The 21,668-nt window shown below is 44.7% G+C and overlaps 1 protein-coding gene across 1 annotated transcript; it reads left to right on the top strand.

Moving 5' to 3' along the window:
- The first annotated feature begins 5,325 nt into the window (after positions 1 to 5,325).
- On the top strand, positions 5,326 to 21,458 carry WDR76 (WD repeat domain 76). Its single transcript, XM_063142286.1, has 13 exons — positions 5,326 to 5,392; positions 6,692 to 7,063; positions 7,165 to 7,260; positions 8,424 to 8,479; positions 9,906 to 10,032; positions 10,868 to 10,969; positions 11,077 to 11,120; positions 11,219 to 11,372; positions 15,231 to 15,386; positions 16,180 to 16,394; positions 19,099 to 19,251; positions 19,744 to 19,797; positions 20,687 to 21,458. Exons 1-13 carry the CDS (start codon positions 5,330 to 5,332, stop codon positions 20,940 to 20,942), a joined length of 1,848 nt encoding a protein of 615 aa, XP_062998356.1. The 5' UTR covers positions 5,326 to 5,329; the 3' UTR covers positions 20,943 to 21,458.
- Positions 21,459 to 21,668: the final 210 nt, after the last annotated feature.

Below are 21,668 nucleotides of genomic sequence, written 5' to 3'. Positions count from 1 at the left end.
CAAGTTATGTATTTGTCGTAACTTTCACGCTTCATTGTTTTTAATAAATTTGGATCATACTGCGAGATATTTTAAATAAGACACTTTGTGAAAGCTGCTCTGTGAAAGTGTTTGAGATATATTTGGACAGACATGCCCATTTTGTTGCAACTCAGGGCAGTGTACTTTTTTCTCCCTCATCTTAGGTTAGATTAAGAGATAGTGACTGTCTAAAGGGCACCAAGCAAACTTTATAGCTGAACAGGGATTTAACCCCAGGTTTTCCTGCTCTTACTCCAACACTTTATACCCTAAACTGTACTGCTTGTAAGACCCATCTTGATTTGAAAAAACAAAACAAATCCCCCCCCTAATATGTTGGGACCAAAATTAGCTTTCTATATGAGCTTGTTCATTTACTCAAGAAGATTTAGCCAACATTATAGAAGACTCAGGACCTGCTGAAACTAACAAGATTAATTCAATAGCGGTAAATGTAAAACATTTATTGCATTTAGGTACAAAAAAATCAAAGCCCGTAAGTACTGGATGGGGGAGACCTGGCTTAGCAGTAATACATGTGAAAATGTCCTGAATATGAACCAGTAGTGCAATACAGCTGCTAAAAAAAAAGCCAATGAAATCTTAGGCTGCAGTAACAGAAGCCGTGTCCTGGTCACAGGAAGTAATAGTTCTGCTCTATTCTGCATTAGTCAGATAGCATTTGGAGTACTGTGTCGAGTTTTAGGAGACCAATTTTAAGAAGGACGTTGACAAATCAGCATAACCAGAGAAGAGTGGCCAGGATCATAGAATAGTAGAGTTGGATGTCCAGTTGCATCTTGAATGCCTCCAGTGTGGGAGAGCCCACGGCCTCCCTAGGGAATTGGTTCCATTGTCGTATAGCCGGAATCTGGCTTCCTATAACGAGCCCATTTTTCCATGTCCTGCACTGGGATGATCGAGAAGAGATCCTGGCCCTCCTCTGTGTGACAACCTTTCAAGTACTTGCAGAGTGCCATCATGTCTTCCCTCAGTCTTCTCCAGGCTAAACATACCCAGTTCTTTCGGTCTCTCCTCGTGGGGCTTTGTATCCAGACCCCTGATCATCCTTGTTGCATGGGAAGCCGCTGGACACAAGGGTGGTGGCGGAAACAGGTAAGGGGGTAGGGGGAGCTTACCTCCGTCTGCTGCCGCCCTTGTATCCGGCGGCGGAGGCAGTTAAGGGGGGGGGGCTACCTGCTCTGCTGCCGGACAGCGGAGGCACCAGGTAAGGGGGGGAGGGGGGCTTACCTGGTGCCTCCGCCGTCCACCACTGTCCTTCGTCCGGTGGTGGTGGACGGCGGAGGCACCAAGTAAGTGGGGAAGGGGAGACTTTATTGGGTGCCAGCTGCACAGCCAGCACCCAGAAAAGTCCAAGTTGCCTCAGAGAGCCCGAATTGCACCTCGGCTTCTGCACCGAGGTGGGTCGGGCAACCCCCAAAGCACCCCCGGGGTGAACTGAGTCTGCTTTGGGTGCTCCGAACTGGCCTACGAGACAGATCAGGGGCTGGCTGCACAGCCCTAGTAGAATATATTGTTTTAGGAGGTGATGGGTTCTCCTTCTATGGTGGTATGCAAGTAGAGGATAGATGGCCATATCTGGGATGCTGTAGCTGCTGTAGAGCCAGTGTGGTGCAGTGGCCAAAGTGGTGGACTGGGAGTCGGGAGATCTGGGTTCTAGTCGCCACTCGGCCATGGAAGCTCACTGGGTGACTTTGGGCCAGTCACACACTTTCAGCCCAACCTACCTCACAGGGTTGTTGTGAGGATAAAATGGAGCAGAGGAGGAAGATTATGTATGCCACCTAGGGTTCCTTGGAGGAAAAAAGGTGGGATATAAATGTAATAAATAAATATGTGTTGGACTACATAATTTACAAAGTCCCTTCTAACACTTGATTCTATGGTTAGTGCATATCTCCATTTGTGTATCAGCAAACATGGGAAATGGCAGCTACAAAATTCATGTAATGGAATGAGCATGCAGATCCAAGTTAAATGTGTAGTCTCATGGGCCTGAGGCAGATACAAACTTCAATATTTTCTGCACATCATGTATGGGGGCTATTGCTGATCCAGATCTAAGCTGGGAAGGCTAGAGCAATGGGCCTCCAGATGTTCTTGGACTTAAAATTCCATCATTGCAGTGTCTGGGGCTGATAGGAGTTGGAGTCCAACCACATATGAAAGGCCACAGGTTCCCCACCCTTGCATCAGATGGAGGGACTACCCCCACCCCCATGTAAAGCTGGCTTGAAGAATAGACCAAGCTGGTCTCCTTCAGTTGAGAACAAATTCAACACATGGCTACAGAATTTCCATTTTTGTTCAAGTGGATGATATTTCAAAGCAGTGTGTCCCTGGGTAGGCCAACCATTTCCCAAGCTGGCTACAACTATATACTGTATTGTACACAGAAACATGGTGATCAACGTCCAAGTAGGCTCAGACACCCTGCTCAACTTCCAGGCAGCTTCAGGAAGCCTAGGTTCTGATGAGGAATAGGACCCTAGTTGAGATCATCCCTGGGTCTAATGACAGTGTCTCTTCTGTGGATAGATTTGTGAGGTCTGCATACTTCATTAATCTCAGCCACTTTGGTGCCATCAAGGTGAATTGTTGATCTCTGATCCTTCTGATGAGATGGAGTCAGGTGGTGGGGGAGGTATACCGAAAGGTACCTGAGCCAGTCCAAAATTTGGGCATCTAATCTTGGCACCTCCTCTGGCCAGTTTGCAACACATGCACCTTGTCCTTTGTCCACAGTGTTCTTGCAGAGCTTGTGACCTGCCAAGCCAAATGCAAATGACCCAACTATGGCAAACTAGCAGTGGCTCAATGAACCCTATTCAAGGAATATTGACTGAGACGGCAGAAACAATGTTTGTTAAAGTACTGGCTACTGGGCTGTCCAGGAGAGCTCCCATATTGTGCAAGCTTCTTAGACTAGCTGACCAGATGAACCGGCTCAAATTATCTTCAGGTTATGCTTACAGCTGGCAAATATGTCAGGTGTTCTGTAAACACTGATGCTATATTTGTGCAAGTAATGAAAACACAAGTCTTCTCTCAGTGAGTACATTAAGATACACATGTTACCTGAAGTGCCAAGCAAACAGAATTCACTTAAACGTTAATCTGTAGAAAGTTCAAAGCATGCTGGTGACAGGTTGGGTTGGGAGATTTCTTTTGAAGAGACTGCAGGCCTGTTGCTAGCTGATTTGAAGTACTATAAACCCTCACTTTTAAGCACCATTAAAATTGTTATTTTTTGTTAAAAATATCATTTAAGTTTAGTAATAATCTAATACCCTTCCCTTGACCAGAGAGTGAAACCTGAAACAATACTGAATGGAATCACATTATCCAGGGCTGGCCTATCAATTAGGCAGAGAGACAGTTGCCGCAGGCAGCAGATGCTGGAAGGAAGCAAAGTGTTGAGGAAAGAGTTGTGTACAACCTGGCCTGCCTTGTGTGCCCTCTCTCTCTCTCTCTCAAATTACTTCTAGGCTGCCTGTAAGAATGGAAACCTCTAAGTGGATACAGGATACTTCTAAGCTAGCTTGCTGCCATCAGATGCAGTGAAGGAGAGCTTCGGCTATTGGGCAGTATGGAAATGCAATAAATAAACAAGGATGCTGTCCCATCACCAGTGTTGAAGAAAGATTAAACTCAGTCCAGTTGGCTTTTGTCCATAGAATGAGAGGGGCGCCATCTTGTTTTTGCAGATTAAATTGAGCAAAGCCCTCCCTTAGCTCCACGCAGGGCTACCTTTGTTGCCATTTACAGCCACAGCCTGTTTTTCTGCACTCCTGAAAGCTGCAATCAGAAAAGGAGATGGAAACTCACAACCTGATATTGTGGTTGGCCTTCAGTTCCTGGATAGAGAGCTCAGTCCTGAGGAATCCTGCCTAGAACATCTTGGTACTTGTGTTGCCAATCCCTCCGTGGTTGAGCTGCTACACAGACTTCTTTTCCCAAGGAGCCTGGGAGCCGTGATTTCTCCTCAGAATCTTCTATGCCTTTGCTGAATTTCAGCTTAGATTCTGAAGCAGGACTGGAACAGCTTGAATGGGTGGGCATGGGGGTCAGGGCTGGCCCTATCATTAGGCAGGGTGAGGTGAGTGCGCCAGGAGGTCTTCCCTGCACCCCCTAAGCTGGCACATTGCCTTCAGGTGCAGTGGAGGACATAGAATCATAGAATAGTAGAGTTGGAAGGGACCTACAAGGCCATCGAGTCCAACCCCCTGCTCAATGCAGGGATCCACCCCACAACATACTTGACAGATGGTTGTCCAGCTGCCTCTTGAATGCCTCTAGTGTGGAAGAGTCCACAACCTCCCTAGGTAACTGGCTCTGTTGTCGTACTGCTCTAACAGTCAGGAAGTTTTTCCTGATGTGCAGCTGGAATCTGACTTCCTGTAACTTGAGACCGTTATTCTGTGTCCTGCACTCTGAGATGATCGAGAAGAGATCCTGGCCCTCCTCTGTGTGACAGCCCTTGAAATATTTGAAGAGTGCTATCATGGCTCCCCTCCATCTTCTCTTCTCTAGGCTAAACATACCCGGTTCTTTCAGTCTCTCCTCACAGGGCTTTGTTTCCAGACCCCTGATCATCCTGGTTGCCCTCCTCTGAACATGCTCCAGCTTGTCTGCGTCCTTGAAGTGTGGTCCGATTGCCTGTCAGTGGAGTGGGGTGAGGGCTTTACCTTGTCCTTTGTCTCAGGCAGCAAAAAGTCTTGGCCTGGCCCTGCCTCTGCTGTATTTCCACAGTGCCATGGAGGCAGGCAGCTGACTGAGTGCTTTTTGTTGCAGGGCATTGTCCTTTTTCATCACACTGTTGGGGCTGGATTATTTGGAAGACAGGGCTCCTGTATCTTTAACGTCTGCACAGAAAAGGGAATGTTATTTGTATACATGCAGGACCTGGTGAAATCCCCACTTCATCACAACAGTTAAAGCTGCAGGAGCTACCCTAGAGTGACCAGATACAAAAGAGGGCAGGACTCCTGCAGCTTTAACTTTTGTATTCAACTGTTAAAGATACAGGAGCCCTGCCCTCCTTTTCCTATGGTCACCCTATAATGATAATTGTCTTCGGAACCTTATTTCATTGCAAGCGGCTTTGGACTCGCACAAGGGCAGCCCAGGAGAAACCCAAGTGCGCAGAGGCCACGCGCTGAGCTCTCCGCGGGAAGCCAAGAGGAAGGCGACGGCCAGGGCAGCGCCCCGCCTTTTCCTTGCTGCTGGGGGCGGGCCGGGGCCGCTGCCGCGCGCGGGAAAGACGGGCGCAATGGAGGCTGAGCGGATGGCTCCGGCGCCCAAGGCCGAGGAGGAGGAAGAGGAGGCGGCGCGCAGGCGGCAGGCGCAGGTCAGGGCTGCCGGGCGTATTCCCTGGGGCGGGAGCCTCTGCGGGCAACCCCTGGGAATGGGCGCTTCTCTGCCGCCGAGTGCGCGCGAGCCCACACCCGGGGCGGCCCTCGTCGGGCTTCCCCACCACGGGGCAAGGGCGGCCTCTGTAGAAAGCCTCCCCTGCGGTGGCGCGGCGCGTGCGCTCGCTGGCTGGCTGGCTGGCTGGCTCTCTCCGAGGCGCCGCGGTGGCCCCTGCGCCCAGGCCCGGAGGGGAGGCTTGGGCCCTCAGGGGTGGCCTGACTCCCGCACGCAGCCCAGGGCCACCCCTGGCTCTCCACCCTTCGCGGCGTTGCGCACCCGTGCCTCTGGCCGGGGCTCCGGCTGAAGCCCCCAAGCGAGCGAAGCCGGCCACGCGGCGCAGGGGGCGCGGAGGGCGCCTTCGGAGTAGGGTGAGCGGGCAGCGGCTTGGCCGCCGCAGGAGCGCAGCGCTGAGCTGAGCTGGATGAGCCCGAGGCCGCAGGAGGCGCCGCCGCCGCACTTGCGCGTGGTGAGGCAGGCCGAGGTGCCTGCTGCAGGCGCTGCGCCCTGGGAATTCGGGGGGTCGTGGCGAACCCGGTTCCTCCTAGTGGCAAAGTACAGGGTCTTTGGACACCAGTCCCGAAATGGGGACATACCTTTAGTGGGGCTTTTTCCTTAGCAAATGTGTTTAGGATTGTACCTTTTAGCTATAGCTTATTTATTTTTATTTATTTATTGAATTTATTATATACTGCCCCATAGCCGAAGCTCTCTGGGCGGTTTACAAAAGTTAAAAAACAGGGGCTGTGATTGCCAGATCAACCTTTAAAAGACAGGGGACACTAAAGCTTTTGTGTGGTGCTTTGGAATGCAGAGCATCCATTCTCTTCAATAGGGCTGGGATGATCTAGAGTAGGAACTAATCCTCTAAAGCAGTGGTTCTCAACCTTCCTAATGCCGCGACCCTTTAATACAGTTCCTCATGTTGTGGTGACCCCCAACCATAAAATTATTTTTGTTGCTACTTCATAACTGTAATTTTGCTACTGTTATGAATCGTAATGTAAATATCTGATATGCAGGATGTATTTTCATTGTTACAAATTGAAATATGTGTTTTCCGATGGTCTTAGACCCACAGGTTGAGAACCGCTGCTCTAAAACAAGAGATATTAGTTAAAATGCTGCTCCTAATGGGTCCCCCCCAACATAACTACCAATATCACTTATTTGGAAACATGTTGCACCAACAAATTAGTGTAAAGTGCTAAATACTTGTGCTTTTCTTATATATATGTAGGAGAGAACACCCAAAGAAAATTTGAACACATGTCTTCCAGAATGTTCTTTCAAAAGCAAGACTTTGGTAAAACAAGTGAGAATTCTTCTCACACCTGTGTCGGTCATCTCAGAAGAACACAACAGGCGTAGGCCTCAGAAACGCTTGTTAGAGCAATTTTCTAGCGCTGAAGAATCTTTAAATAAAGAACCAAAATTCAAGAAAGCCTGTAACAATTCTTCAGGCCTGCAAACCAGGGCGGTAATGTCTAAGGCTTCTCCCAGTCATGCTGAGGTACTCTTCAACACAAAATCTGACCTACATCCTTCAGTTCTAGGAGCCATCAATAGTGATTTGGAGAATGATGTAGATCCTGAGAGTGTTAAAAAGGATGTAAGTGTCTCTTATTTCTCATAATAGCTTGCTGAGTATTGCTTGGAAGATATGGATTAAAACTTTCATTCCTGCAAAATATTTGCTTTTATTGGTTGCAGGATGATGAATCAACACAGCTATCAGCTTATGAAAAAAAGAGACTGAAGAACATAACAGAAAATGCAAATTTCTTTGCTTCTCTAAAATTATTTGAGGTTTGTTGGGATTTCTTTTAAGGATTAGAATAACAATGCTTAATGGTCACTGCCATATTTTTAAGAGATCAATTTTAATTAAGGAATCTATCTTCAGCAATGATTCCAAAGCCAAGATGTAATACAACAGCAGGGATTTTTCTTGTAATGCCAAGGATATTTCATTTAATATTTTTTTAAAAATATTTATCACCTTTCCATTAAACATTTCCAGGTGATTTACACTTGATAATAAAATGCTAATAAAAGAACAGCAGTTGACAATAGTAAAAGTAGCACTAAGTACAGTCACATCAAAAATAATACTTAAGAGGTTAAAAATTGGGAAAGTAAAAAGTTCTTTGCTTAGTACCTAAAAAGATGTTAATGTAGGGTTGAGCCTCCTTCAAAGGAGAGTTCCACAATAATATTTTTATTTTAGTTAAATGAATGCGCCACTTTTCTACAGTAAGGCACCCAATAAAATGTAATGAAAGTAACAATAAAAGACATTAAAACAGGTTTCAAGCACATAACCAAATAGGAAGGGATAAAAATAGTGGCCACAGCTAAACAAAAGCAACCAGTCACAAGGATATGGACCGAGCTGCAACATGTTATTTGGGAGGGGGGGCAATTTCAGTCGCTTAAATAATATTTGTATTCACTGGTTTAAATTGGTCCCTTTATACTCTAATAATTACTAATCTCAAAAGTAAAACGATCACACAGAAGGGTCCCAGCTTCGATCCTGGCCCAGTGAGGAAAGCAAACCCTGCCTGGAACCCCGGAGAATCTCTTTCAGCCAGTATCGGCAAGGTGTGCTAAATGGACTGATGGTCTGACCCAGTATAAGGCAGCTTCTTATGTTCCAAGTTTATGAACCTCCTTGCCTGTTTCCCAGTTTATAAATCTGTTTCATTCCTATAGTCCTGCATAGGGCTCTTTTGTTTTGCTTAAATTAAAACTTTATAAAATTATAGTGATATTTAGGATAATTTATTACGTAGTAACAGAATAACCACATACTATTGTGAGGTGCAGTAGTAGACCGTAGTTTGACTTTTAGGGCCTGACTTACGTTTGCTAAATCTGTGAAGCAAGAAAATTAATGTGGACGTATGAACTAGATAAATTGTGTACACTATGCAGCTAATTTTTTTGTTCTTTCTATCTCTTTTAAGTCAGCTGCAAGACTTCGTAAAATGACAATCAAAGGGCAGCCTTGTGAAAGAAAAAAGTAAGGCAACACACATTTTAAATACGGCTCAAGATTTTGACTACTTTTCTCTTTCCTGTTTTAAGTTGTAAAGATATCGGAATCTATTTAACCAATTAGAAAACCTGAACCCCTGCAAGTCTGTCATTGGGCATTTTTATGTCACTACATTTTCCTTACCTACTGTATTATAATTGGAACTTTCTAATTAAAAAAAACACTGTGGCAGTATTTGTTCACTAATGTCTTAGTAAAATACTTGTGTTTATAATGTCATGAATTGTTGGGAATGATTGACAGCAACAACCTGAAGAGTTTGTCATTTTCAATAGTTGTAGGAGAACAGGCAGAAAAGGGTTCACTCCAACTACTACAGGCTGTTCATGTTGTGTGAACCAAGGCATCGGCTTGTTTGAGGGTTAAACAATCCTCAAGTAACCCTGCTACCTGGGTTCACATGAGGGTTAACTGGATTCACATGAGGGTTAATACTGGATTCACATGAGGGTTAACCCTCAAATGACCTTAAAAGAAGCCATGAGTTATTTGAGGGCTGTCTAATCCTCCAAGTACCCCTGCTGCTTGGATTTGCACAATATGGCAAGCATCCAAAAGTGGTGCCCATAGACACCTGTGACAGCATCCATGGGTAAGTTAAGGCACAATGGGAGACTGACTTTCTGGAGTGAGTAGCATATGCTGAACTTTTACTAGAAATCATTCCTTTTTAAAACTTCGGTTTAGTTGGGGGAGCAGAATTTCCCCCCTAGGCTCAAAAGAGGGATGAGAGGGTGCTAATAAGGCCTAAGCTATGGGGGGAGCTTAGTTTTGTTTGCAGCAGGTGAGAGAAGGGACCCTTGAAGGAATGGAGTGGGAAGATGCAACAGCTGCATATTAATCTGCAGCTATTGCCTTGGAATACTGAAAGTTAAATCTGTCTTGGAATGATGAAAGTTTTGTTGCTTTTTACTATTTTATTTGTAAGCTGTTCTGGGAGTTTTGTTGCAAACCAAATGGCAGGATATGCATTAAATGTAGTATGTAAGGGATAAGACACACGATGGCTACACTAATCTGATGCAGGATACCTTGCAATACCATTGCGGGGGAACATGAGTGTGAGGGTGCTATTGCACTCAAGTCCTGCTTGTGCATTTCCCGTAGGCATCTGATTAATCACTGTGGGAATAGGATGCTGGAGGTCCGGCCCAGCTCTTCTTATCCAGAGGAATTTCCAGGTGGTGAGATCTAGCAGCTGGCGTGGTGGCTGAGGGAAGAAGGAATGATAGAAAATATGGTAGAGTGAAATGAAAAACTATCCCAAGAAATGCAGGCTAATCTAATAGATAAAGGAAGAAGTAAGGTATTGCTAAAGTTAAAGTGTGATGGATGTGAAATATTTGAAACATTGAAAGGTCTTAGAGGTGACATTGTGTTGTTTCTGTAGAGTTAAACCTTCAAAGGCAGAAACTGAGACAACTTGTCGAAGATCCATGCGCTTGCAGAGAGTAGATCCACTGGGCATTCCCTTGCCAGAAACACAAGCACAGCCAGAACTTTCAGTTGAAGAGCATGTAAGAGGACAAACATGGAGGGAAGAATTAGCAACTTAAAATGCTCTTGCTGTGTTCTGCTTTTTGAAATTCTTAGACATTGCTAGAGCATTTGGCTTGGGGCTGCTGGTGAAGCTTTTCCATTCCCTCTGATGTTATTTGGCTCTTCGTTGATCAAACATGTGTTTGCATCAATCAAGTCTTAAGAACCTGGCTTTTCACAAGTGATTTGGGCTGCATGAATAAAGCGATAGTGATAAACCTTCAAAGCTTTTCATGGTCTAGCTCCTTCCTATTTCTCCTCTCTCATCTCACACTATTGCCCCGCTCGTGCTCTTCGCTCCTCTGATGTCATGTTTCTCGCCTGCCCAAGGGCCTCTACTTCCCTTGCTCGGCTCCGTCCATTTTCTTCTGCTGCCCCTTACGCCTGGAACACTCTTCCAGAACATTTGAGAACTACAAGTTCAATCGCAGCTTTTAAAGCTCAACTAAAAACTTTTCTTTTTCCTAAAGCTTTTAAAACTTGATGTTGTGCAGACTTTATACTGTTAGTTTTACCCTACCCTGTGCCTACTTACCCTACCCTGTACCTGTTTGCATTCTCTTCCCCTCCTTATTGTTTTACTAGGATTTTATTAGATTGTAAGCCTATGCGGCAGAGTCTTGCTATTTACTGTTTTACTCTGTACAGCACCATGTACATTGATGGTGCTATATAAATAAATAATAATAATAATGATAGAACTGGGATATGGAAAAGTTAAGTGGCTCTATCTGCTACTTTTCTGTGGGGGGTGTATTAAAAGGGCAAGATGTAAAGCAAGACACTAAGTTCTATGCCATTTCCTCTCTAAAGCCCCGTTTGCCACCTGGGCCTCTCCAGATGATACCTGCAGATCAAGATCAGGGAACTGAGCTAACGGAAGGCTTTCTGAATATGTGGGCAAAAATAAGTCAGGTATCAGAAGAGCTTATTAATTTGACCTATAGAGATTCTGAACATTTAATTTATTTAATTCAGTATCTGTATGGTAAATTCTTTTTGTTTTCCAACTGGAAATGCAGGTGAAGCCTAAGAAGATTGAGAAGACTACATGTAACTTGGAAAGGTAATTTAGAAATTGGTTTCATCTTGCTTTTTAAAATTTGCTTTTTTGTTCTTTTCTTTTTTTGGATAGATGCTAACATACTAATTGTTTTGGCCTAGTTACAAAGCAAGACTGTGTGGAATGATCCTCAGAGAAGACTCTGTGGCAAAAGTTGTCAAAAACCGGATTTACTCTGTGGCTATCCATCCATCCGAAAGCAGGACTTTGGTGGCGGCTGGAGACAAGTGGGGGCAGATTGGCCTCTGGGATTTGGTAAGCAGCTCATGTTCTGTTGTCTTTGGGTAATATTTTTTTAGTGTTACGGGTATCTTCTGTAAACCATTGATCTTAGGCAGGAAAATGGGAACGTTTAAAATTCAAAAAACCAGGTAATTGCTCTGGAAAAGTGTGTAGAAGTATAGCCATTAAGAAGACCGGAATGTTTCGTTGCCAGAGTGGAGGATATCCTTGAATGGATTGGTCCTCCCACTCACTCCAATAGGCAGGGATGATGTACATCGGAGAGATTTCCCATCCTGCCAGGCTCCAAGAGACAGGGTGTCACCGGAGCACCACCGTATTTCTGATTGCTTTAACTTTAGAAAGTTTATTGAAAAGAAAAGAAAAAGGCTGAGGAGTTTCAGAGCGGACCATGGATGCTGTGGCTGCAATGTTCCCCGTCCAAAAAGGCAGAAGGGGCAGTGGATTGCCTGGGCAGAGACAAGGGAATTCCCCCCTAACTGAGCCCTTTACCACCTTATTTCTCTGAGAAGCCAGAGGAACAAGAGAAGCCATTTGTTCTGATCGGGAAGCTGCCTGCCTCTCCCAAGCCTTGAGAGACCAAGGAAGGGTTTCTAAGGTCAAAGGCAGCAGAGCCTTTTAGCTCCTCTAGAAAGAAGAATTGCCTCATGACTCTGAGGCGTTCAAGGTTTCCCATAGTGGATGGTCCTGTAGCTACACTGGTGCCAAGATGTGGATAAAACTCGGTTTAAGCCATTAAGATGTCATGATTGCATTTCCGTCTTCCAGGGCTTCAAACCTTTGGTCTAAGGAACTCCTGGAATGTGCACATTGGCAGAACATAATTTTCTGTAAAGTTTAGATAAATTAGGTAAAGGTTCCTCATCTTAGCAGCAGTGTACATGTTTATTGACACTCTCAAAGAAATCTAAAAGTTTAGTAAGATATGACTTCCTTTGAGGAAGCTGCGTTGATTCTTTTCCAGCAGGGATTATCTTTCTATACGCTTATTATTATTTTTCTTTAATAATGCTTTTAACCAATTCACCAGGAACAGATGTTAAGCTAAGGCAGCCTGTAATTTCCCAGATCCCTCCCTACTGACCCCTTTTTAAAAACTGGTTACATTGGCCATCTTCCAGTCCTCTGGTGGGTTGAGAACTTCCATCTTTTGTCCCCACCATTTGCCTCAGTTCATCAGACTCCCTTACTGAAAATATCAGTTCAGGCGTAGGTATCTGTCCTGTATCTTCTGAAATGAAGACCAAGGAGAAGAATTCATTCAGCTTCTCTACAATCTCTTTGTCCTCCTTTGGTACCCTATTCAGTGGGTTGCTGGAGGGGACAGCAGACAAAGGGTAGGTGTTTTGGGAAGGATGTGGCTTGCAAGGACTCGATCCTTTTTCTGTGTGTGTTTTAAAAACTAAATGATAAGCTGAACTTGTAAACTTGCTTTATTTAATGAGCTACTCTTTAAGGCCTAAAGCCTGAGCTTAAAATGAGCCCACACTGAAGCTAAGCCTGCACTTTTCCCTGCTTATAAGCAGACTCTTCCACTCGTTAGTCCTGTACAGAGGTGCTTGTCAGTAGAATTATGAATTTCTTTTATTCCCCTTTTTCAAAATTGGGATTAGCTTAAAATATGCTGTTGAGGTTCTTTTTAGCCACTCCAGGGTCTTTGTTAGGGCAAAGCTGCAAGACCTGCAAGTTCTTGCTGGATTCCCCCCTGATATTTAGCTCTCTATTGTTAAGTTTGTAAGGGGTTGATCCCTCCGGGGTTTAGCTCCCTTTGCTTTGGCCTTGCTTTGGCTTCAGATGCTATTTATTAATTATAAATGATTACCTGAAGTACTTTAATATATGATTTTGTAATTTCACTTACCTTTCCCTCGCAAAGTAGCTTAACTCACTTGTTTTCTGATGCTTTGTCACTGGGGCTTCTCACACTTGGAGAGATGTAATTTTGGTAGCCCCTTATTGGACATGGTGGTGAGGTTTCAGTTCTCATGGTCTGAATGCTTGGACCTAGTTTGCCATTCTTCATGACTTTATATTTTAGGATCCCTCACTACATCCAGACTCAACTAAGCTGCATTTGACTGAATGGTGGCCCTTGAGTTCATCCTGGAGCAGATCAGAAGTGTGCAGTGTTCTTGTTTCCAGAAGGAGAATCATTGTATTTATAAGTCCACTTGGAAAGAGATTCTTTTGTAAGCTGCCCTAGGAATCTTGGTGGTTGAGTGGGATAAAAAAGTGTTTTCATTAGGGATGTGCACGGACCCCCCGATCCGCTCCGCCCCAACTTGATCCACCTAGGGTCCGATGCGGAGCTCCAGCTCCAAATCGGAGCTCTGCAGCGGTGGGGGGCGGCGCCAGGTAAGGCCCTCCTCCCCCTTGCCTGCTTCCGTCCCAGCCCGTCGCCAGCTTCACTAGAGTTTGCGGCTCAACCAGGAACTGTAGGCCCCGCTTCCAGCCTACACTTCCGGGTTGAGCCACGGGCTCTAGTGAAGCCGGCGACGGGCCGCAACAGATGCAGGTAAGACCCCCCTTGCCCCCTTACCTGGCTCTGCCGCCGTAGCCACACAGGTGGCGGTGGCAGGGCCAGGTAAACCCCTCCTCCCCCTTACCTGCGTCCATCTGCAGCCGCAGGGCCGCAGACGGATGCAGGTAAGACCCCCTTGCCCCTTACCTGGCTCTGCCGCCGTCGCCGCACAGGCGGTGGCGGCAGGGCCAAGGAAACTCCCCTTACCTTTTTTGTGGAGCTCCGGATTGAGGCGAAGGATCCGCCTTCACCTCGATCTGCGACGCTCTGCTGCTCCCCTGATCCTCTTCGCCTCTGCCTTATGGGGAGGCGAAGCACCCCGATCCGCTCCTGCTTCTCCGGTCCGAGGAGAAGCGGAGCACAGCCCTATTTTTCATTACGGGAGTAATCTGCTGATCCTTCTGATGATTCACAGATATTCCTAATGGAATCTGCACATGGTTCTTAATAGTTTCTTCTAAGCAATTTTCTGTTCCTATCTCTCTGAGGACTACATGCTCCTATACTGGAACAATCTCCCCCTCAGAGCTGGTGGACTCAGAAGAGTCCAGCTCCTGCGTCCATAGCACCAGTGTTCACCATGGAAGCAAGGTGGTTCTGGCGAAGAAGTGGCTTCCAACGCTGCCTGGGGCATGGAAACCATCCGAGGCAGCAGCACCAGGGTTAGGTTTAGAAGACCCAGAGGTCAGCCGGCCTCCACCATCACCACCATAGAGGAGCTTTCGTTACACCCAAGATCTGCAAATGGATCAGCAAATTCTCTGAGGAAGGAGATCAGGCACAGCCTCCCTCTCAACGCGTGTTCAGAAGACAGCAGGATCCTTCTCTCGCTCTTGTCAGAGCAGGGCTGGGTCAAGTAGAGGAGTCACGTTGCCACAGGAAAGGGTAAAAGCCTATGGCCAGGGAAAGCTTGCGTGCTGCATAGCTTCAGCCAGGGACCAGATGATGTTGGGCTGTGCCCTGACCCCCTGCAGACTGGAGGTTCAGTGAGGGGTCCCACCTCAAAGAAATAAGGTAACCCTGCTCTGTTTTAAACGGAAAAGAGGGTATTAATAATAAATTTGAATTGTATTTTTGTATTTGCCCCCTCTTTCTTATTGTTCACCCTCATGGGGCATGTTGATGTTTTCCGGTAGTTTTGCTTTCTCAACCTGAAACTGAGATGGGTCTCCTCTGTTGATGAGCACCAACGTTTCTGCCCCAGCCTTATTTATGACTGGCGAGGACTGAACCTTTCACTTCCTGGTCTCCTGCCTGCTGAGCAGAAGAGAACCCCACTAAGTTGTATTTGCATTTTGAAAAGAGAAGTAGCAATGCATTTGTTGTGTGTACCTGTTTATACTTTTTAGGACTGCAAGCTGGAAGATGGAATACATGTCTTCACACTTCACACCCAGCCAGTTAGCTGTATGAATTTTTCTTCATTCAATCCTGCTCATCTTCTGTCCCTGAGCCATGATGGCACGTTACGATGTGGGGATGTAACCAGAGCAGTCTTTGATGAGGTGAATATTGATAGATTGTGGCCATTACATGCTCTGCTAAATAGTAAAACTTCATTTTTTTAGTGAAAGAACAGGAGGAAGTGTTGGGTGCTTTACTCACATAGGAGTCAATTTAGGTGATTGACATATTTTTGGCAGAGACACCATGGAATCTGGAATGTAATATTCCCTTTTATTAGGAGGAGGACTGCGGTGTGGATTCATCATGCAAGGCAGAATTTGCTATGGATTGTTCCACCCACTTCTGTCTTGTTCAAGCTGCTGTTCCATGTTAGAGGAGAGAGGGGGAAGGAGCAGCTCTCCCTCCCTCCCTCCCTCCCTCTCTTTATTGAATGCCCACTTCTGTCCCAGGAGAGACTGAGCATCATGTTGGAGCACCACGTGCTTTGCATGCAGACCTTGGGTTCTATTGCCAGCCCCTCCAGTTAAAAAAAGGAAAGGCCAGGTGGCAGGGCAGGCCCCAGAGAGTCAGTCAGAGTGAATTCCTGTGTCCTTAATCTTGCTTGGAACTGAGTTTCACCTGCTTCTCAGTTAGGGATGCAAAAGTACGTCTTTGGAAAGAAAGAAAGAAAGCCCTATGCATTTGGGAAACGTACCTGTCTATCAAGCAGTTCGCTTCCCTCAGTCCTCTTTGCTATGTATTACAAACAGTGTGGTAGCCAGAGCATGGTACAATGTAGGGTAATCTCCAGCTATTCCCAAGTATCAGCATAAAAGCAGTAATTTAAAACAAATTTAAGCTAAGCAGTATATATTAGGGGTTGCCTAAATTAGACCTATTTCTCATTCTCAGGTATACAGAAATGAGCAGTACAGTCTCTCCTCATTTGACTTCCTGGCAGATGATGCCTCCACGCTGATAGTGGGAATGTGGGATGGAGAGGTGGCTGTAGTGGACCAAAGAACACCAGGAAATTCCTCTGAGCTTTCTGCAGATCTTAATTCAAAGACGAGGACTGTCCATGTTCATCCAGTCAGCAGAAATTATTTCATTACTGCTGGAGCAAGGTAGGTGCCATCTATGAGGCAAGTGCTTGTTGCAGTGCATTAAGAATAGAAAGCTCAGGAATTGGAGAGACGCCGTGGTAAGTACAGACATAAAGGTCTCCTGTGTGGGCCAGAATTCAGTGAAGAGCCACTGAAGTCCATGTTTTTAAGATGTTTTCTAAATTTTAGAAATAGAGAACCCCCAACAAACATCCCGGTGATTACTTGAAGTTTTGCACAGTTGAAGTTTCTGGAGCATTTTCTAAGGAAGCCTCAGGTAGAAGCACGTTACAGTAATTTGACCGTATGTGGATAAGTAAACATCTGAAGGGCACCAGGCTGAGGAAGGGCTGGTCTAGTCCAAGGATTCCTGAGAGACCCTCATCTAGCCTCTACTTAAATCCCCCCAGTGAAAAATGTGCAATGCTTGCTTTTTAGCATTCTTTACAGATTTAAAGTCACTTTGTTACTTTAGGAGTATAAGATGAATTATGTATACTTGGTTTTCTCATAAAATTATCATTAAAATTAAAAACGTATAAGAGTAAGTGCAGTAAACTTGCCATTACAGTCTGAATAAAATAAATTTTTAAATTTAATATACCAAGCATGATGACTTTATAAACAAACCAAGTTATACATAAAACATTTTAGGTTCCTGTTTATGTTTGACCTGAAACCTCTGAATCATCCTAGAAGCCAGAACCAAACAGGAAGAGCTGGAGGCAGAAAGAATCTGGGGTACAGCCTCTGTTCCTCTTTGTGAGGAATTCTAGTTTTTGTCCCTTTCCTTTTACAAATCTATTTGCCATCTCAGAATTCATAAGTTTTGGTTGACAAATTGTAGCATGGTAGTGATTACTTTTGAGTTGCACTACTCTAGTCATGAGTCTCAGTAATTTCTGTTAGATTATACTTACCTTCTTGTGTTAGGATTTCAGGTTCATCCCGTTAGGTTCCCATATAATGCATGTCAGTATATATAAGCATCAGTGGCCATAGGCTTTTGCACCTTCCCAGTATTTGTCATGGACAAGGACCCAGGGCCCTTGTCTTAAGAGGATCCTTGACCCTTGTCCTCTTTATTTTATTTTTATTTATTATTTATTTATTACATTTATATACCGCCCCATAGCCGAAGCTTTCTGGGTAGTTATTGAATATAAGTGTAAGGTGAAGCACGTTGGGGCCAAAAAACACCCCAATTTCAAGGATAACCTGATGGGATCTGAACTGGCGGTGACCAAACAAGACAGCTCAATGAAAATGTCAACCCAGTGTGTGGCCACTGTAAAAATGGCAAACTCCATGTTAGAAAAAGAATTGAGAATAAAACTGCCAATATCATACTGATTTTATACACATCTATGGTGCGACCACACTTGGAATACTGTGTACCGTTCTGGTCACCACACCTAAAGAATGATATTATAGAGCTGGGGAAATTGTAGAAAAGGGCAACTAAAACGATTAAGGGGCTGGAGCATCTCCCTAGGAGGGAAGGTGATGTCAGCTGGGATTGTTTAGCTTGGAAAAAAGGAGGCTAAGGAGAGACATGATAGAGGTGTACAAAATTATGCATAGTGTGGATAGGGAGACATTTTTCTCCGTCTCCCATAACACTAGAACGTAGGGGTCATACCATGAAGCTGATTTGGGGGGAGATTCAGAGCAAATAAAAGGAAGTACTTCTTCACACAGTGCATAGTTAAACTATGGAATTCGCTACCACAAGTTGTAGTAATGGCCACCAATTTGGATGGCTTTAAAAGGGGGGTGGATAAATTCCTGGAGGAGAAGGCTATCAAGGGCTACTAACCCTGATGGCTATGTGCTACCTCCAGTATCCAAGGAAGTAAGCCTATATGCTTACTGGGGAATATGGGTGGGAGGGTGCTGTTGCTTCGTTGGTCCTTGGCCGACAGCCGGTTGGCCCCTGTGTGAACAGAGTGCTGGACTAGATGGACCCTCGGTCTGATCCAGCATCAGGGCACTGCTTATGTTCTTAAGAAGAGCCTCCAGGGTTGAAGGAGAGGACTCATCATGAGGCTTCTACCTCCCTAGAATCCAATTCCAGGGGTGGGGGGACGGTGACAGGGGCAAGCTCCTCTGTGCCCAGAAGAGGTTGCATTACAGCCTTCTGAGACCAAGCCATGATAAAACTAACACGCTACAGCCTCTCCCATTTCATCACAGCCTCCGATTGCTAAAGCAAGCCAGACCCCTTTAAGAGCCCAAACCTCAGTCCGTATGGAGGCAGGACCAATTAGGCTAAGGGCAGCCAAACTCTTGTTTAAACCCCAGTCTTTCTCTGCTCCTTGTTAAAATAACCTACAATCCTGTCTGGCTTGGAGCTTCAGCACTATTGGGAGCTTTCCATGGTGCTGATTTCTCCCCACCTTGGTTTCCCAAGAAACGTGACTGCTGCTCAAGACCTGATCCAAAGCAAAGCTCTGTCATTCAGGCTACACAATCCATTAATTGCTAATAATGAACTTATAAAATGGAAAAAACTTCTGCAGCAAAATAAAGCACTAGGAAATTCTGTCCCGCCTCGCTGCCCGCAACTGTAGGCTGTCTCTCCACTAGAGGAGGCAGGATGTTTAACTGATTAGCCGTGCTCCCAGGGTCCCATAGGAGGAGATGCCCTCTCTAGGTGATCCTCCTGATCGCTGAAGAACAGGAGTTGCTCATGGGAAATTCAGGGTTCCAATTTATGTTGCAGGGATGTTGGTATTTATGATGTTCGGCACCTGAAGAAAAGTGGAGGCAGGCCTGTAGTCTCTCTCACAGGGCACACGAAGAGTGTTGCTTCGGCTTATTTTTCACCCCTTACTGGCAACAGAGTGGTGACAACTTGTGCTGATGATACATTGAGGTACGTAAGAGTGGGAAAGAAGCTAGGTTTATATTTTCCACTTATGTGGAATGTATGCATTCTAAGATCTGGTGTGATCACAGAACTTAAACCACACGCAGTGTTTTTCTATTGCCACGTAGTATCTTTCTGTAGAGCCAGTTCACATGATCAGCAGAGAGTCATTGTGTGATGCAAGAGTGGTGTGTGTGCAGAAACTGCTGATTTACACTTGCATGTGCCTTGGAGGTGGTAGCTGGGATCTGTTCTTCCTAAATGTCCTGTCTGCCAGCCAGCCCTGTGCTCCTTTTTGAAAGCCTTGTATCTCAGCTATTGCTGTGGGCTCAGAATGAGTCCACAGCAATTCCAGACTTATCGCCCAAAGCCTTAATTGTATTTCCTTAACACCTGATTGTATTCTGAATATGAATCAGTAATAACTGGCCACACTTTTAATTGTTAGGCCAAATCTAGTTTTTTGGTCATTTTAACCACTTTCTACTTCTTTTACAGGGTCTTTGGAACCAATTGTTTAACATCTTTAGCACCTATTCTCACCACTATCAGGTGAGTTAAGACAAGTGAGAGCCAGTTTGGTGTAGTGGCTAAAGTGTTGGACTGGGAGTCGGGAGATCCGTGTTCTAGTCCCCACTCCGCCATGGAAACCCACTGGGTGACTTTGGACCAGTCACACACTCTCAGCCCAACCCACCTCACAGGGTTGTTGTTGTGAGGATAAAATGGAGAGGAGGAGGAGGAGGAGGAGGAGGTTCCTTGGAGGAAAAATGGTGGGATATAAATGCAATAATAAATAAAAATAATAAAATAAGAAGGTTTACTCTGTGATGCTAAGGTTTAGGTTTGATGGAAGGGATTCTCAGAAAAGACATCCGTTTGCTGTAAACAGCACATAGCACTTGACTGTAGAGGAATAGCTTTCCTTGTAGTGTGCATGTGAGTAAAAATTAAGAAACCAGTTGTTTTCCTCTCTGCGAGAGATTAGGCATATAGAAGTTCAACATACTGCACTGAATGTGCTGCTCCCTGTATTTAATTCTGATTTTTTTATAATTTCAGAGGTCACTTAGTTTGACTTCTGATGCTTTGATTTATTTAGAAATAAATGGGTCCACACTATACCTAATGTTTATTTTCTTTGCATTCATTATCACAGCTCAACAGAATTGTTTCATACCAGAGAGCTGTAGCCAAAGATTTGGCTGTTTGTTTTCTTTTAAATCAGAATAGTTGTTTTAAATGGATATTGTTGTTTTTATGCTTTTGATGGTTTTAAATTTTTGTATATTTGTTTTTAATGTTCACTGTTTTTAACCTTTGTAAACCGCCCAGAGAGCTTCAGCTATGGGGCGGTATATAAATGTAATAAATAAATAAATAAGATTGCCTGGTTCTGTAGACAACCCCTACTATCTTTCTCTTTTCTGATTCTGAGTAGGCATAACAGCAACACGGGACGGTGGCTAACAAGGTTCAGAGCTATATGGGATCCCAAAAGAGATGACTGCTTTGTGGTGGGAAGTATGTCTCGACCCAGGCAAATCCAGGCCTTTCATGCTATGGGAGAACTGGTGCATTCCTTCTCCAGCGAAGACCATCTTGCCTCGGTTTGCTCAGTCAGTGCTTGCCACCCTAGCAGGTACATTTTAGCTGGTGGCAATTCCAGTGGCCGCCTTCATGTTTTCAAAGAATGAAAAAGATCTCCCTCTTTTTTTACTTGTTCTTGCTGGTATAAAAGAATGTTGACTAAGCACAAAGAGGGTGATTTGCATTTTAGTTTTGTTGTAATGTATATTTTGTCACAGCACAAAGACCTTTTTTTCAGAAAAAAACCCTGATTACAGTTCTGAAAATGATGTGGGTTGCGAGTAATGGGGATAAATAAAGCTAGGCTTGGCATTCCAATACAGCAACGTTTTACAAAGTTTTAAACAACTGTCACTGTTAAATGGCTTCAATTTATTAAGTGTCTTAGAAATAAAAGGGACCATGAACGATAAAATATTTTATTCAGAAGTTAGTTGTTAATAGCAGTATTTTGAGATGAGAACTTAAGTGCTGGTGTGCTGCAAGAACGTATAGAAGATAACGACATGTTCAAATTAGTGGATGTAAAATAAGGAGCGTGTTAATAAAGTTTATGACTGGCAAGATGGGAAATGCAATGATATGTGTTGCACTGGAATTTCAGATTGCACCTTAAATCAGGAAAATGGCTACTGCAAATCACTGTTGGGCATATACCCATCATGCTCTCTAAGCATCTTTAAAGCAACCATTAATAAAAGCTTTGACAGCTATGCCGCCTCATGTAATGGTATAACAAGAATCCGCTTAGAATCGTATGACATGACATTAATATATATATATATTTAAAAAATAGTTGGCTCTGATTCAGTTTCTGAAAACAAAAGGGTGAA

Source organism: Elgaria multicarinata, chromosome 16 (assembly GCF_023053635.1).
Source record: "Elgaria multicarinata webbii isolate HBS135686 ecotype San Diego chromosome 16, rElgMul1.1.pri, whole genome shotgun sequence".
Classification (NCBI taxonomy): Eukaryota; Metazoa; Chordata; class Lepidosauria; order Squamata; family Anguidae; genus Elgaria; species Elgaria multicarinata.
This window is presented reverse-complemented; position numbering and strand designations above follow the sequence as displayed.